Raw genomic sequence first — 18,074 nt, 5'->3', positions numbered from 1 at the left:
GCCCTGGGATTTCTTTGGAAGGAATGATGCTAAAGTTGAAACTCCAGTTCTTTGGCCACCTCATGCGAAGAGTTGACTCATTGGAAAAGACTCTGATGCTAGGAGGGATTGGGGACAGGAGGAGAAGGGGACGACAGAGGATGAGATGGCTAGATGGCATCACTGACTCGATGGACGTGAGTCTGAGTGAACTCCCGGAGTTGGTGATGGACAGGGCGGCCTGGCGTACTGCGATTCATGGGGTCACAAAGAGTCAGACATGACTGAGCGACTGAACTGAACTGATTTGGATATTTCCTTTGGTAACTGTTATGATGGATACAAACGATATACATTTGTTAAAACCCACAGAATTGAACAACAGGACAAAGAGTGATCTCTAATATAAACTATGGACTTAGTAATTTTTCAGTTTGGTTTATTAATTGTAACAAATATAGCACATTAATGCAAGATGTTAATAACAAGGGAAGTTGTGTAAGTATGAGGAGAAGAAGTGGAAACTATACTTTGTCCTCAATTTTTTGTAAACCTCAAACCAATCCAATAAAATAAATTATATTAATTAAAATATTACATATAATTCAATATTCAGTGTCCATAAATAATGTGTTATTGGCACGGAGGAAAATAAAACTACATACACACAAACATTCTAAAACTACATACACAGAAACATTCTCATAAAGGGAGTTGCAAAAATCTCAAATAATATATGAGCAAAGCAATTTGGATAGTCTACTGAAGAAATAATTCAAGGAGCATTGTTACCTGGAAAGCATATCAAAATTTATATATACATAGCACACTGTATAACAATTTTATTTATAATAATAATTTCAGTTGATGGCAAAACTGCATTTGGAAGGAAATATTGACATCCATTTCTGGTTAAGTCTCAAAGCAATATTAGGAATAGGAGTATATTTCTCCCCATTTAAAATATTAAAATTAAATCGAGTCAGCATCATATGAATGGTTTTTAACAATGCGAGCTTCTCATTTCAAGAGATTTCATAGTAGACATTTCTTGGGTGTCTTCCAAACTCATGATAATCTCCCCCTCTCTAGAAACAGCCCTTGAGACTCAGGGATGGAGCTCCATGTAGTATGTCTACCATCTGACCTTTACCATTGCTGACTGATGTAGTAGACACCCAGCCCTCTGATGGCTCATCAGGCTTCGTCTCCTGAGAATCTGAAATTTAGGGCTGACAGACAGAGATTGGGAAGTAGTTGGTCCTCTGCTTTATTTACTGACAGCATTTGACAGAGAGGCTTTCAGAATCCTCTATTTTTTCCTGAGTCTTGGCTTTCAACTGTTCCTTGGATTCTAGTATACTCCTATTTCCACTTAAATGTGTGAGATTTGTTTATGTGGCTTCCAAACAACAACAGAAAACCTCAAGTAACTCAGATGCTAATAGGTGTTTGATGGTGAAAATGGAGGCGTGTTGATCAGTAGACAATTTGTGTGGGAACTTAAACAAACTTACAGAGCTGTCTTTATTTTGGAACTTCTCAGAGTCAATAACATGTCACATTGTGAGTCTTGAGGAGAAATCTGCAGTATGCAATTTCACAGCCTTATTTGACCACAGAATATTTTTTCTTTTGGAAGATACTGTAAAAAGATTGGTGTGCTACAGAACATATTTTGGGAAACAGTTCCCTAGTGGTATTCTCAATAAACCAGCATCTTCATCCTCTTGACTTAATTGGTTCTAGAAAGTCTTGGCCAATTCATGTCACATCTACAACAATCTTTTGGTAGCTGTAATGAGGAGGAAATTAATTCATAATAGCAGTAGTATCAGCAGCAAAAATAAAAACAGAAGGTGCCTGAGATTCCTTTTTAATCCAAGTTAATGAATTTATTGAAGGAAGCACTTATTCATTATTGTGTCTCTGGAAGAGTATCTGGCTCACAAGAAGCAAAAAAACCCAAACAAACAAAAAACAAGTGTGTGTGTGTGTGTGTGTGTGTGTGCGTGTGTGTGTGTGTGTTAGTCGCTCAGCCATGTCCAACTCTATGCAACCCTATGGACTCTAGCCTCCTAGGCTTCCCTGTCCTTGGAATTCTCCAAGCAAGAATACTGGAGTGGGTAACCAGTCTCCAGGGGATCTTCCCAACCCAGGTCTCCTACATTGTGTCCTTCATAATTAAATAAGCAGAAAGTGAAATCGCCCAGTCATGTCCGACTCTTTGTGACCCCATGAACTGTAGCCTAGTAGGCTCCTCCATCCATGGAATTTTCCAGACAAGAGTGCTGGAATGAGTTGCCATTTCCTTCTCCAAGGGATCTTCCCGACCTAGGGATCGAACCCAGGTCTGCATTTCAGGCAGATGCTTTACCTACTGAGCCACCAGGGAAGCCCTAAATAAGTAGACATTTTCTTTCAATTTCCTTGAGATTAAGATAGTTTCTGGCTATTGTTAACTGTTTAAATCATACTATTCTGGGAAATACAATAAAATTTGAGGATGCTGGTCAAAGATCAGGTAGTTCTAAGTATATACTTTCTTATCTTACAAAAACTGTAGTATAAAGTAGGAATTGCACAGAAAGAGTATCCATCCAGTCACATGGTCACTGCTGCTTTTCCTCCTTTTGTCACCACCAGTAAAAGAGGAAGAATGAATTGCTGCTCCAATGACTGAGTACCTTGGTGGTGGTTTAGTTGCTAAGTCATGTCCGACTCTTGTGACCCCATGGACCGTAGCCTGACAGGCTCCTCTGTCCATGGGATTCTCTAGGCAAGAATACTGGAGTGGGTAGCCATTTCCTTCTCCAGGAGATCTTCCTGACCCAGGAGTCAAAACTGGGTCTCCTACATTGCAGGCAGATTCTTTACTGACTGATTTATGAGGGACGATTGAGTACTTTAGTATCCCAGACTTCTCCCTTTATTCTCTTCTACTCACACTCTCTACTCCATTGAACTAGATGCATTGTTTAGTCAGAACTACGTGCTTTTCTGAAGATTCTCATTCATTCACAAGACTGTCATAGTTGTTGTAATTAAAGTGTGTTAGTTAAACACACTTTAACTAAGTGTTGTAGTTAAAGTGTGCTCAGTTGTTTTTGACTCTTTGTGACCCCATGGACTGTAGCCCACCAGGCTCCTCTGGCCATGGAATTCTCCAGGCAAGAATACTGGAGTGAGTAGTCATTCCTTTCTCTGGGGGATTTTCCCAACCAGGGGATCAAACCCAGGTCTCCTGTATTGCAGGCAGATTTTTTTTACCATCTGAGCCACCAGGGAAGCCCAAAGGAGAACATAAATCTGCATAGCCTGACTTTCCTAGATTTTAAATTTTAGTGGTGCTGGGCTCCTGGTTGATGCTGAGTCAAGTTTCCCTTCTCTGGGATTTTGGACTTGGGTAAAAAGAGAAGGGGGAAGGGAAGGAAGGAAAGAGGGAGGAAGAGAAGGGGGTGGAGGGAGAGAGAGAGAGTGAGAGGTGCACACCCGGAGAAACAGAGAGGCTGTTCTGTTGGAAGAGAATATGATGCACAGAGAACAACACAGTAATGGGGTAGAGCAGGACTTCTGACAGTGTATGATGATGATTATTCCTGCGATGCAGACATATTCCTTTCTTTAATCCTAGGAGACAGCTCAGTGTTTTTACAAGAAAGCTTCAGATCGGATAGCCATCACTTGCAACCAGTCTTGGACAATGCCTTTAAACTATCACTTGGAGAAAATTATGCTTAACTTGCAAGGCTATTCTGTTCAGCTGAGGGAATCTATAAATAGATTAGAAAAACAGCAAGGAGAAATCATAGATGTTTTGGATTTTGAAGAGACCTTCAAGAGCCAAAGTCTGGAGAGATAAAGTGATTTGGCCAATTACCAACATCAGCTTGCCAAACAGTCTGGTTCTTAATGCTCTTTACTCTTTATTGCATTGCTCAATTTCTGGTTTCATTTCCTTTCTGTCGGCTAGTTCATTCTTTGGTCCTATGTCTTTGGCTCACCATTCTTCTGCTGATGCTCATATACATTTCACATAGTTCCTTTCCTTGGCCCTGCATTCGACCATTAGCTTCAGGTTAAAATTACTTTCTTTGTGAACCCTGGACTCATGTGTAACAGCTCTCTAATCGCTGTCTCTTCTTTCCTGGGTTAAAGTCAGTTCAATGAACTTTCATAGAAGGAGTTTCCAATTCCCAGTAGTCGCGTTAGTTTGACCTTAGTACTGTGATCACAGGGCAAGGTAAGATGTGAGAGCTAAGCTCAACACAAGGACATGTCATTTAAAAATTTATAGGAGTTGTGGCTCTGTTGATATAAAGTATATATAAATAGGGGCTTCCCAGGTGACTTAACGGTAAAGAATCCACCTATTAATGCAGGAGATGCATGAGATGCGGGTTCAATCCCTGGGTCGGGAAGATCCCCTGGAGGAAGAAATGGCAACCCACTCTAGTATTCTTGCCTTGAAAATTCCATGAACAGAGGAGCCTGGTGGACTATATAGTCCATGGGGCCGCAAAGAGTTGGACACGATTGAGCAACAGAACATGGATGAAATCTTACATAGATTCATTGAATATCAATCAACCTGGGTGGCTGCTGCAAACTTAAATCAGGCTACAAAATCAGGCAACATGACATCTGAATCCAAGGCCAGCTGCATGGGAACACGTGTACACCCGTGGCGGATTCATGTTGATGTATGGCAAAACCAATACAATATTGTAAAGTAATTAGCCTCTAATTAAAATAAATAAATTTAAATTTTAAAAAATTTAAAAAAGGAAAAAAAAAGAGACATGATATTGGAACTCTCAGAAGTCTAGTCTTGGCTTTGCACTGGCCCAGAGCTTCTAATCCTGAGAATGTCCTGGGTATTTGTGGTCCACATCCCACGTTATGGGCTCACATTCATGTCTAAAGTTCTGTTCCTCCCTCCTCCACCCCGGTACCTCAGAATATGATTGCACTTTGAGAGACAGCTTTTGAAGTGGTACCGAGGTAAAATGACACCATTACAGTGGAATCTAATCTAATCTGACTGATGTTCTCACAAGAATAAGAAATTTTGACACGTGGAGAGATACCAGGGATGCCTGCACAGAGGAAAGACTGAGTGAAGAAACAGCAAGAAGCACGGCACATGCAAGCCAAGAAGAGAGGTCTCAGAAGAAACCAAACTTTCTGATACCTCGATCCTGGGCTTACAGTCTCTAGAAGTGTCAGAAATAAATTCTCATTGTTTAAGCCATGCAGTCTGTGGTATTTTGTTATGGCATCCCCAGCAAACAAATACTCTGTTCAATACTTACTATCATTACATTCAGTTCAGTTCAGTTCAGTTCAATTCAGTCACTCAGTCGGGTCTGACTCTTTGCAACCCCATGAACCACAGCATCCCAGGCCTCCCTGTCCATCACTAACTCCTGGAGTCCACCCAAATCCATGTCCATTGAGTCGGTGATGCCATCCAACCGTCTCATCTTCTGTCGTCCCCTTCTCCTCCTGCCCTCAATCTTTCCCAGCATCAGGATTTTTTCAAATGAGTCAACTCCTTGCATCAGGTGGCCAAAATATTGGAGTTTCAGCTTCAACATCAGTCCTTCCAATGAACACCCAGGACTGATTTCCTTTAGGATGGACTGGTTGGATCTCATTGCAGTCCAAGGGACTCTCAAGAGTCTTCTCCAACACCACAGTTTATTCAGTCATTAAATTCAGTTCATTAAATTAAGTCTCTGTGCTGCTGGCGGGATGCAGATCACGTGCCCTGAGTTCCTGCTAGCATTTCTGCCTGCTAACTGGGGGATGCTAAGGTGCATGTGGCTTCTTAGTGCCTGGAGCTCAGGCCCCGAGCACTTCGCTCCTTCTCAGTCACTCTTTTCAAGCCTTCTGCTGTCTGTGTGGGCCTCAAAAGTACATCCGCACTTAACATGACGATGGAGTAGGAAGAACATGGAATCCATCTCTCTAGCTGGACAACAATTGTACTGGCAGAAACTGTTGGAGATATTGACTAGAGGGGCACAGCAATCCACTCAGTATTCTTGCCTGGAGAATCCCATGGACTGAGGAGTCTGGTGGGTGGCAGTTCATGGGGTTGCAAAGAGTTGGACACTACTGAAGTGATTAACACACCACACACATTCAATTTAGAAGGTAATATAAAAATTACTTTTGATGACATAATTAATTTTTGTGTCTTAAATGTTGGGAATAAATATAGAAGCAATCTAAATATATGAATTATTTTAAATATTTGAAATAGCTATACTTAAAAAAGATCTTCATGACCAAGATAATCACGATGCTGTGATCACTCACCTAGAGACAGACATCCTGGAATGTGAAGTCAAGTGGGCCTTAGAAAGCATCACTACAAGCAAAGCTAGTGGAGGTGTTGGAATTCCAGTTGAGCTATTTCAAATCCTGAAAGATGATGCTGTGAAAGTGCTTCACTCAATATGCCAGCAAATTTGGAAAACTCAGCAGTGGCCACAGGACTGGAAAAGGTCAATTCTCATTCCAGCCCCAAAGAAAGGCAAAGCCAAAGAATGCTCCAACTACTGCACAATTGCACTCATCTCACATGCTAGTAAAGTAATGCTCAAGATTCTCCAAGCCAGGCTTCAGCAATACATGAACCGTGAACTTCCTGATGTTCAAGCTGGTTTTAGAAAAGGCAGAGGAACCAGAGATCAAATTGCCAGCATCCGCTGGATCATGGAAAAAGCAAGAGAGTTCCAGAAAAACATCTATTTCTGCTTTATTGACTATGCCAAAGCCTTTGACTGTGTGGATCACAACAAACTGTGGAAAATTCTGAAAGAGATGGGAATACCAGACCACCTGACCTGCCTCTTGAGAAACTTATATGCAGGTCAGGAAGCAACAGTTAGAACTGGACATGGAACAACAGACTGGTTCCAAATAGGAAGAGGAGTACGTCAAGGCTCTATATTGTCACCCTGCTTATTTAACTTATATGCACAGTACATCATGAGAAACGCTGGACTGGAAGATGCACAAGCTGGAATCCAGATTGCCGGGAGAAATATCAATCACCTCAGATATGCAGATGATACTACTGTTATGGTAGAAAGTGAAGAGGAACTAAAAGGCCTCTTGATGAAAGTGAAAGTGGAGAGTGAAAAAGTTGGCTTAAAGCTCAACATTCAGAAAACGAAGATCATGGCATCTGGTCCCATCACTTCATGGGAAATAGATGGGGAAACAGTGGAAACAGGGTCAGACTTTATTTTTTGGTCTCCAAAATCACTGCAGATGGTGACTGCAGCCATGAAATTAAAATACGCTTACTCCTTGGAAGGGAAATTATGACCAACCTAGATAGCATATTGAAAAGCAGAGGCATTACTTTGCCAACAAAGGTCCATCTAGTCAAGGCTATGGTTTTTCCACTGGTCATGTATGGATGTGAGAGTTGGACTGTGAAGAAGGCTGAGCACCGAAGAATTGATGCTTTTGAACTGTGGTGTTGGAGAGGACTCTTAAAAGAGTCCCTTGGACTGCAAGGAGATCCAACCAGTCCATTCTAAAGGAGATCAGTCCTAGGATTTCTTTGGAGGGAATGATGCTGAAGCTGAAACTCCAGTACTTTGGCCACCTCATGTGAAGAGTTGACTCATTGGAAAAGACTCTGATGCTAGGGGGGATTGAGGGCAGGAGGAGAAGGGGACAACAGAGGATGAGATGGCGGGAATGGCATCACTGACTCCATGGACGTGAGTCTGAGTGAACTCCGGGAGTTGGTGATGGACAGGGAGGCCTGGCGTGCTGCGATTCATGGGGTTGCAAAGAGTTGGACACAACTAAGCAACTGAACGGAACTGATACTTAAAAATATTTAAAATAGCTAAAACTTTTAAGAAACACTGGCATATTAGGGATAGATGATCTAATTTGTGTGTGTGTGTGTGTGTGCTTACTTGATCAGTCCTGTCTGACTCTTTGTGATCCCATGGACTGTAAACCACTAGGCTCCTCTGTCCATGAAATTTTCCAGGCAAGAATACTGGAGTGGGTTGTCATTTCCTACTCTAGGCAATCTTCTGAACTCAAGGATCAAACTGCATCTTTTGCATTTCCTGCATTGACACGTGCCCCCTGGGAAGCCCAGATTATTTAATAGGTAACACCGACTCAACTGACATGAGTTTGAGCAAACTCCAGGAGATGGTGAAGGACAGGGAAGCCTGGCATGCTGCCGTCTTTGTATGGGGTTGCAAAGAGTCGGACATGACTGAGTGACTGAACAATAAGAAGCATTATTATTCTAATTTAAAATGTATACAAAACCAGAGAGACTTACATAGAAAACAAGTTTATGGTTACAAAGGGGAAAGGGACAGGCAGAGGGATAAATTATGAGTATGGGGTTAACAAATAAAAATTACTATACATAAACTAGCTAGTCAACAGGATTTACTAAATAGCACAGGGAATTGTGTTCAGTATATCATAATAACCTATAATGGAAAATAATATGAAAAATGTATAACTCAATCACTTTTCTATACACCTGAAACTAACACAATATTGTAAGTCAAATGTACTTCAATTAAAAAAAATATCTAAATTACACCCACCTGGGAGGCAGCTCCTAAAAACAAAGGGATTAAGAGAAAATTAATTCTGGATAAAAGTTATTTTTATTTTAAAATAAAATATGATATTTGAATAATTAATTCAGACTATTTTAAATTAAAATCTTATAAATTTATGAACTATATTGAAACTTTTATGAGAACATGAATCATTATAAGTTTAATTTATTAAATTTATGACAGTTATTTAAATCTGTAGGAAAGGTTGTTAGTTGGAAAATTGAAATCATTAGAAACTTGAATGTAATGAAGCTCATAAATAAAATTTAAAATGTTTACAGGATTTTAGTTAACTACACTATAGAATTCATAAAAATAATTGCTAAAATTTCACCAAATCTACGGATAGAAAAATAATTTGTATATATATTTAAAATACAAGTTGTTGTATTGTTCTGTCACTCAGTCATGTCCAACTCTTTGCAACCCATGGACTGTGGCAGGCCAGGCTTCTCTGTCCTTTATCATCTCTTGGAGTTTGCTCAAACTCATGTCCATTGAGTCGATGATGCCATCCATCCATCTCATCCTCTGTTGCCCTCTTCTCCTCCTTCCCTCAATATTTTCTAGCATCATGTTCTTTTCCAATGAGTCAGCTCATCGCATTTGGTGGCCAAAGTATTGGAACTTAAACTTCAGTATTATCTTTCCAATGAATATTCAGGGTTGATTTCCTTTAGGATTGACTGGTTTGATCTCCTTGAAGTCCATGGGACTCTCAAGAATCATCTCCCGCACCACAATTCAAAAGCATCAATTCTTCAGCACTCAGCCTTCTTAATGGTCCAACTCTCACATGACTACTGGAAAAACTATAGTTTGACTATACGGATGTTTGTTGGCAAAGTGATATCTGTGCTTTTTAATACACTGTCTAGGTTTGTCATTGGAGAAGGCAATGGCAACCCACTTCAGTACTCTTGCCTGGAAAATCCCATGGGCAGAGGAGCTTAGTAGGCTGCAGTCCATGAGGTCGCAACGAGTCAGACACGACTGAGCGACTTCACTTTTTTCACTTTCATGCATTGGAGAAGGAAATGGCAACCCACTCCAGTGTTCTTGCCTGGAGAATCCCAGGGATGGGGGAGCCTGTGCCGTCTATGGAGTCGCACAGAGTCGGACACGACTGAAGTGACTTAGCAGCAGCAGCAGGTTTGTCATAGCTTTTCTTCCAAAGGGCAAGCGTCTTTTAATTTCATGACTGCAATCACCATCTGCAGTGATTTTGGAGCCCAAGAAAATAAAGCCTGTCACTGTTTCCATTGTTTCCTCATCTATTTGCCATAAAGTGATGGGACCAGAGGCCATGATTTTCATTTTTTAAATGTTTAGTTTTAAGCCAGATTTTTCACTCTCCTCTTTCACTTTCATCAAGAGGCTCTTTAGTTCCTCTCTGCTTTCTGCCATAAGCATGGTTCATCTGCATATATCTGAGGTTAATGATATTTATCCTGGCAATCTTGATTCCAGCTTGTGCTTCATCCAGCCTGGCAGTTTGCATGATGTACTCTGCATATAAGTTAAATAAGTAGGGTGACTATAAATATCCTTGATGTACTCCTATCTCAATTTTGAATCACTCTGTTGTTCCATGTCTGGTTCTAAGTGTTCCTTCTTAACCTGCATACAGATTTCTCATGAGGCAGGTCAGGTGGTCTGGTATTCCCATCTCTTTAAGAATTTCCCAGTTTGTGTGATCCACACAGTCAAAGGCTTTAGGGAAGTCAGTGAAGCAGAAGTAGATGTTTTGAATTTGTAAATGTAATAAGTCAAGCATTTATCCTATTTCAAAAACAATCCCAGCTTTACAGAAATGTTGCAAATTCAGAACAAAGATTTTTTTCCCCCATGAAATATTTATAATTTGCTGACATGATGCCTTTTGACTCCCAAATACTTTAGTATAATTTCCTGCAATCAAGGACATTTTTGAATATAACCACAGCATAATCATCAAAATCAGGACATAAATATTTTTACATTACTACCATCTAATCTTTAGAAATCTTTCAATTTTTACCGATTGTCCCCAAATTCCCTTTAGAAGATATGGATAAAACTCAGAATCTTGTGTTGCGTTTCTTTTTTTGGCCCTACCACGTGGCTTGTGGAATTTCAGCTCCCCCACCAAGGATGGAACCCGGATCCTTGGCAATGAAAGCCCCACGTCTTAATCACTGAACCACTAGGGAATTCCCCATGTTGAATTTGAATATTATGTCTCTCTAGTCTCACTCAATCTGGGATAATTTCTCAGTCTTCTACTCTGATAATCTTGACACTTTTGAAGATGTCAGGCCAGTCAGTTATTTTGTAGAATGTCCCTGGATTTGGGTTTGTCTGTGTTTTCTCTTGATTAAATACTAGCTATGCAACTTTGGCAGGATTTCTACAAAAGGGATGCAGAGTTCTTCTATTGCACCTTAATTAGGTGAAGAACAAACTCAGTTCACCTCTTTACTAGTCATATTCTCTTTGATCATTTACTAAAAGTGGTGTATTCCAAGCTTCTGCATTGTTCTCTCTGTAATAAGTATTTTGTGGGAGATACCATGTAAATACTCTGCTCCTCATCAAACTTTCTATTTATTCTTTTAAGTAGATCTGTATAGACTCATGGTGTCCTATTTTATACCTGCTGTTTTCATTATTTGATGCCCAACCTGTACCAAATTTGGCCAGTGAGAACCCTTTCAAGGTGGAGTCTGTGTTCCTTTGATAAGTTCATTTCATTTTTCTGGAACGTCTTTGCTTTCTGGCACAGAAAGGGATTCCAGACTCTTTAACTCTCCCTGCCTCAGTCCTAGAACCAGTTATTTTCCTATGGATCCCTCCTTCCCTTTGGGAGAAAATAGTGTTGAGGAATGAAGATCTGGGTGCGAGATGTGCTCACTTACATTGGGTGTTGCTGCTCCGAGGTTGTCTCAGTGGACAGAGTGTTGGAATATGAATGCATACACACAGAGGTGTATGTTCTGTATCTGTTGTATTTACTGAGAATGAAGAGATCGCACCAATACATCCAATTCTAATTTCACACCACTCTACTACTCCACACTGGGATCTGACACCTCGAACCAGACTATCACCTCCTCCATGAATACATCCTGCTCACTGCATTGGAACTGGGGACAACCTACTCTGTGCTCTCCCACCCCAACCCTGACACTGAGCCTTGCTTGGCTCCACCTAATTGCCTTAGAACTGGATTGCTTAGAAAAGGAAGGAAGGCAATGGGAAAGAGGAGAAGTAGCACGTGTGCTTAGGCATATCTGACTCTTTGTGACCCCATGGGCTATAAAGCCCACCAGGCTTCTCTGCCCATGGAATTTTCCAGGCAAGAACACTGGATTGAGTTGCCATCTCCTACTCCAGGGGTCTTCCTGACCCAGGGGTTGAACCCTCATCTCCTGGGTCTCCTGAATTGGCACGTGGATTCTTTACCACTGCACTACCTGGGAAGCCCCAGAAGGAGAGCCAAATATTAACCTAAATTCACAAACGGCCTCTGAACATCTTTTCTGCCCAAAAGTCACCTGCAGGGGCATATTAGGAAAACGTGTTCTTCACTCTTACAAGGTCCTCATTTCTCTAAAATCTCTCGTTTCCTTTAGATTTCATTTTCTCAGCTTTATTGTCATGAAGTTCACATTGTCTAGGCCTATGAACATATTAAACACTTCAATCATTTTATACATCAACTCATGGGATACTCAAGATTATATTTACTCATGTGTGTGTGTTAGTCACTCAGTCGTGTCCGACTCTTTGTGACCCCATGGATTGTAGCCCGCCAGGCTCCTCTGTCCATGAGATTCTCCAGGCAAGAATACTGGAGTGGGTTGCCATTTCCTTCTCCAATTTACTCGTGTAGTGCTAATGAAAACCTTAAAAACTTTTGGACAGTCTTCCAACCTCTTATGTCAGATGGTAAAGAATCTGCCTGCAATGTAGGAGACCTGGGCTTGATCCCTGGGTCAGGAAGATTCCTGGAGAAGGGAATGGCTACCCATTCCAGTGTTCTTGCCTGGAAAATTCCATGGACAGAGGAGCTCGGTGGGCTACAGTCCATGAGGACATAGCTGAGTGACTAACATCAAATTCAATGATTTTAGGAGATAGCACTGCCATGTAGCATAAGGCTTTGCCTAACTCTGTTTGGCAATATTAGGACCTAGGACATTTTTGGATATTTGGAAACGTGGAAAATCTGAGGTACAATGTAAGTCACTAATTACTTAATCTTTGAAGAAGCAGTAAGATTTTCTTCCATGAATTACTGCAATCAGCTTCAGTGTTTAGGGGGAAAAAAATTAGAAAAACCTCAAAGCAGATTAAGACAATATTAGTACCACAGAAAGAAAGTCAAGGTCATGATTTCCTCTCTAATTTCTTTATTAACTTTTATTATTCTGATTTGCCTTATAGCTACTGGACTCACTTATTATTCTGATTTGCTTCTGGTTATAGGAGTCATTCACATTTAGCAAACCATTGGGGAGGGAACTATCTACCATGTTTGTCGTTAAGTCTTTCTTCTGGAAACATGGTCAAAAATGACAACTTGTGTGTAGAGCTCTGTTAGGATCGGGCTTCTAGTAGAGTTGTCACCAGGTTGAGCCTAAAATACACAATCATATTGTTAGTCAGGTCAGTCCATGCACATAATTCACATTAAATGAATTTTCCTCTTGCTTCAATGTTGTAGCAAACAGAACTGAGAAAGTTGTATCCATGGAAACATATCCAAGTTTCCCCCCCAGATTCTTTTCCCAGGAGTGGTGATAATTCCAGTCAGGAGCTCTGAGGCCCTGGTGGTGACATTACTGAAAACATCTAGGATCAAAGCGGTGTCGCAGGTTCATACTTGTCTAGACTCTGCCGAACCCCACGGGTCACTAACTCTGCAGAATTTCCAGGGAAGGGCTTTGCACACACAGGTGATTGCAGGGTAATAAGTTAAAAAGAACCCTATCTTGATTTCAAGTTTGTTAAATAAAAATGTCTCAGATTTGGAATTGGTTCAGACTCGTGGAACTAACTACCTGTCCATGGTGGGTTTCATGAATAGCTTCTTACTCGTTTGATAGCTATTTGATTTACATGTTCCCCCCTTTACATTATAATCCGTGAAAAAAAGATTTGGTCCTTTTACTTTTATACAGATATTTTGCCATACTTATAAGGCCCCCAGAGAGACCCTCTGGGAGAAAGTATTCGCTAATGTGGTACTAAAAAGAGAGAAGACAGATCCGAAAAGAGCCAGATAGTATTTAATATTAGTCATTGGGCCTTTCCTGTATTTGATGTTCAAAAGAACGCACGATGTTACTTGCTCTCTCTCCTCTTGTAGGAAGAGATGATAGGAATTTAGATCAGGGACTAGAGAGAAGCTTTGATATTATCTTTTCCCCTTGGTATTCAATTTCTTGTGCTAGTGAGAAAAAATATATCAGACCCATCTTCTGTTAAAAGAATGAGTAAAATTGTAAAGATTTTGAAATGGGGAAAACAAAAGGAGTGAGTGTCTTGAGTGGCTTACTCATCCACGTTTTATTCTATGTTTGTGCTATTTTATAACTCAATAAGTTGGAGAAAACTGATAATAATGCAAAATATTCTTTACAAAGATGCAAACTAATTGTGCTAAGTGGCACACCACTGATTATTGCTTCATCTTGAGACCTCTTTTACATTAATTTGTAAATTAATTTCAATCTTTCTTTTTCCCTAAATGTGTTCTGATTTTTTACTTCTTCATTGAACTGCTTACAACATCTTACTTGTTCATTGCATAATTTATGAATAAACAAAATTTTTGACACATTCATTTTACATCAGTATGAGAGTCACAATTATATCCTTTTTTAGAAACACTATCTTGTAAACATTTTGGAGATTCCAATTTGATGCACAGTGGATTCACCTGACAGTTAAAAAGCTTGAGTAGCTGGAGCGTGTCTCTCTTGGGTGACTTAAACTCTTTATTTCTTGGTTTCCACTGGTAAATCCCTAGTAGCAATAGAACTTTAACTTTGTTGATCCTCTGTTTCTTTGCATATTTCCCTTTTTACTATGTTTGTATCTTGTTTTTGCTTTTGGAACTTTTACAATGAATAAATTATTCCCCCTTGGTGACAACTGTGATTTGGAACTTGATTTTATGGCTTAACCTTTGCGTTTTCTGTAAATAGATGAATAGATTACTGAGATTTATTCTTTTTTTTGAGTAAGAAACAACAGAAAATCTGATTTGTTATTATTTTTCCTTTATTTGTCTACTTGTCTTTTTTGAAGAAATTAAGAATCTTCATGCCCAGTAGGAAAGAGGACAACTTTTTTGATATACGGGCAGATTACTTTTTTGAGTTTACTCTTGAGTTGTGTTTATGTTTAGACTTGAAGCTACAAGATCCCTATGTGTCTGTGTGTATATATGTTTAGAATTCAGAAAGACCTTTGCATCTTTATGTATGAGTACACAGTATTTTTCTATCTCTGGAGAGAATTAATAAATTAGATTTAGAAGTCTCCTAAATTAAAGAAACTCTGTTCTGATTGTCCGGTAGAGCTTTTATGTAAATAAGTTCTTATGTAAGTAAAATATTTATAAAATTCCATGAAAATGTGGAAATTAAAGTTTTGATACTTTTTTTTTTTCCTGTTTGTCCATGCAACATGAGAATCTTCCCCAACCAGGGATCAAACCCATGTCTCCCGTGTTGGGAGTGTAGAATCTTAACCACTGGACTGTCAGGGAAATCCAGAGTTTGGATAATTTTAATGTGCTATGCTTAAAGAGTATTCTTATAGAAATGATTTAAAATTTTAAGGTCACACAATGAGATAAATATTTGGCAAATCAGAGTAGTGTAATAATTTTGGTTTAACACAAACAGCTTTTCCTCTGATTTATCAATGTTAGGTATAACATAAACATATTTTATTCTACTGTACTTGTGTTTGCTTTTCTTAAGCTTATTGATGCATACTGATAAAATAAACTAACACTACTCTGATACAATCTGTAATATAATGAGAAATCCATATTCAACAAAATCATTATTCTGACAACTTTATTTCATCAGTAATTTTGTTTTTTACTGTCAACGTGAATATAATTACTCAGATCTTTAGGTAACATAAAAACTTAGCTATTAGATTCAATAGCATAAAGAATATTCATGTGATATCCAGATAACTTCTAATCATGATAGAATACTGAAAATTTGATGCCTAATTATTAAACTTAACTTTAAGTTTATATACTTTTGCTTATAGCCAATGAAAAGTTCCTATTTTGGGTCATGTTAGTGACAATGTTCATTTTTTCTCTTTAAAAAGATATGTGTGTGGCTATACAAAGATGCAAAGAAGGCAATGGCCACCCACTCCAGTACTCCTGCCTGGAGAATCCCATGGGTGGAGGAGCCTGGTGGGCTACAGTCCAGGGGGTCGTGAAGAGTAGGACACGACGGAGCGACTTCACTTTCACTTTTCACTTTCATGCACTGGAGAAGGAAATGGCAATCCACTCCAGTGTTCTTGCCTGGAGAATCCCAGGGATGGAGGAGCCTTTGTGGACTGCCGTCTATGGGGGTCGCACAGAGTGGGACACGACTGACACGACTTAGCAGCAGCAGCAGACAAAGATACAACATAAACTTCTCTTGTCTGTTAAAATGTCTTTGGAATAAAGGAATTCTTAGTTATCTACCTCTAATTTTCTCCATGAAATAGAGTTACTTTGGTTGAAAAATCATAATTAAAATGAATGGTTGAGAAGACATCATAAGCAATGTTGTTGTTGTTTAGTCACTGAGTCTTGTCAGACTGTTTTGCAATCTTATGGACTATAGCCCACCAGGCTCCTCTGTCCATGGGATTTCTCAGTCAAGAATATTGGAGTAGGGTGCCATTTCCTTTTCCAGAGGATTTTCTCTATCCAGGGATTGAATTCGCATCTCCCGCATTGGCAGGTGGATTCTTTACCACTGAGCCAACTGGGAAGCGCCATCACAAGCAACAGGGATAGACTAATACCATAGTCTCTTTGCTTTTGTGTTTCAAAGAGAAAATAGTCTTATCCTATAGTGGAGTATTTTTTTTTCCAATTAATTCTTATTGGAGTATAGCTGCTTTATTTTTTTAATATAAATTTATTTATTTTAATTGGAGGTTAATTACTTTACAATATTGTATTGGTTTTGCCATACATCAACATGAATCTGCCACAGGTATACATGTGTTCCCCATCCTGAACACCCCTCCCTCCTCCCTCCCCAATCCATCCCTCTGGGTCAAATTCTGTGTTAGTTTCTTGCAGTACAGCAAAGTGAATCAGTCGTACGTGTACATATGGATACATATATATCCACTCCTTTTTAGATTTCCTTTCCATTTATAGTGGAGGTTTTATAACAGTATATAGTAGCAGTATATATATATATATATATATATATATAAATATAAATATAAATATATAGTCACTCAGTCGTGTCCGACTCTTAGCAACCCCATGGACTGCGGCCCACCAGGGTCCTCCGTCCATGGGATTTTCCAAGCAACAGTGCTGGAGTGGGGTGCCACTGCCTTCTCCGATATATATAGTATATAGGGCCTTCCCTGGTAGCTCAGCTGGTAAAGAATCCGCCTACAATGTAGGAAGTCCCGGCTCGCTTCTTGGGTTGGGAAGATCCCCTGGAGGAGGGCACGGCAACCCACTCCAGTATTCTTGCCTGGAGAATCCCCATGGACAGAGGAGCCTGGAGGGCTAAGTCCGTGGGGTTGCAAAGACTCAGACACGACTGAGCAACTAAGCACAGCACAGCACAGTAATTATATATATAGTATTGGGCTTCTTGGGTGGCACTAGTGGTAAAGAACTCACCTGCCAATGCAGGAGGCGTGAGGATCCCTTGGTCAGGAAGATACCCTGGAGAAGGAAATGGCAACCCACTACAGTATTCTTGGCTGGAGAACCCCATGGACAGAGGAGCCTAGAGAGCTACAGTCCATAGGGTCACAAAATGTTGGACAAGACTGAAAGTGATTTAACCCACATATATATAGTATTAATTGTATATAAAATTGTATATATAATTTATAGACTTATGTAGCTATCATGTATGTATTAATAAAGATAATTTATACAATTTCTATAGATTTATAATTTATATATGGTTATATAATTACACTATATACTGATATAATTATATATGAATAACTACATATGCAATAGTAGTGCTTTTCAGGCTTTTTTCCTCTTCTGTTATATCTCAGAACCCCTGTAAAATCTCAAGACTTACTGAGAACCACAAAGAATTTTTATGTGAGTTATAACTATCAATATTTACTATATTGGAAGTGGAAATTGAGAAAATTTAAGATAGTGATTCATTTGAACATAGCTATGATGAATACATATTGAAATGTTAACAGAAATAACATCTTAGTGTGTGTGTG

General features: G+C 39.5%; 1 protein-coding gene across 3 annotated transcripts in view; it reads right to left on the bottom strand.

Moving 5' to 3' along the window:
* Positions 1-18,074, bottom strand: part of CFAP299 (cilia and flagella associated protein 299) — a 731,227-nt gene that overhangs the window by 11,295 nt on the left and 701,858 nt on the right. For 2 of the 3 annotated variants that reach the window (XM_005208154.5, NM_001076389.2), the window contains exon 6: positions 12,987-13,230. The exons of the other annotated variant lie outside the window; for it this stretch is intronic. In XM_005208154.5, coding sequence (XP_005208211.1) covers positions 13,135-13,230 — 96 coding nt within the window. In that variant the 3' untranslated portion in view covers positions 12,987-13,134. Of the gene's footprint in view, positions 1-12,986; positions 13,231-18,074 lie in introns of those variants that run through there. 3 annotated transcript variants of the gene reach the window in all.

Source organism: Bos taurus, chromosome 6 (genome assembly GCF_002263795.3).
Source record: "Bos taurus isolate L1 Dominette 01449 registration number 42190680 breed Hereford chromosome 6, ARS-UCD2.0, whole genome shotgun sequence".
Taxonomy (NCBI): Eukaryota; Metazoa; Chordata; class Mammalia; order Artiodactyla; family Bovidae; genus Bos; species Bos taurus.
The sequence above is the reverse complement of the archived record's forward strand: the minus strand, read 5'-3'. Positions and strand labels throughout refer to the sequence as shown.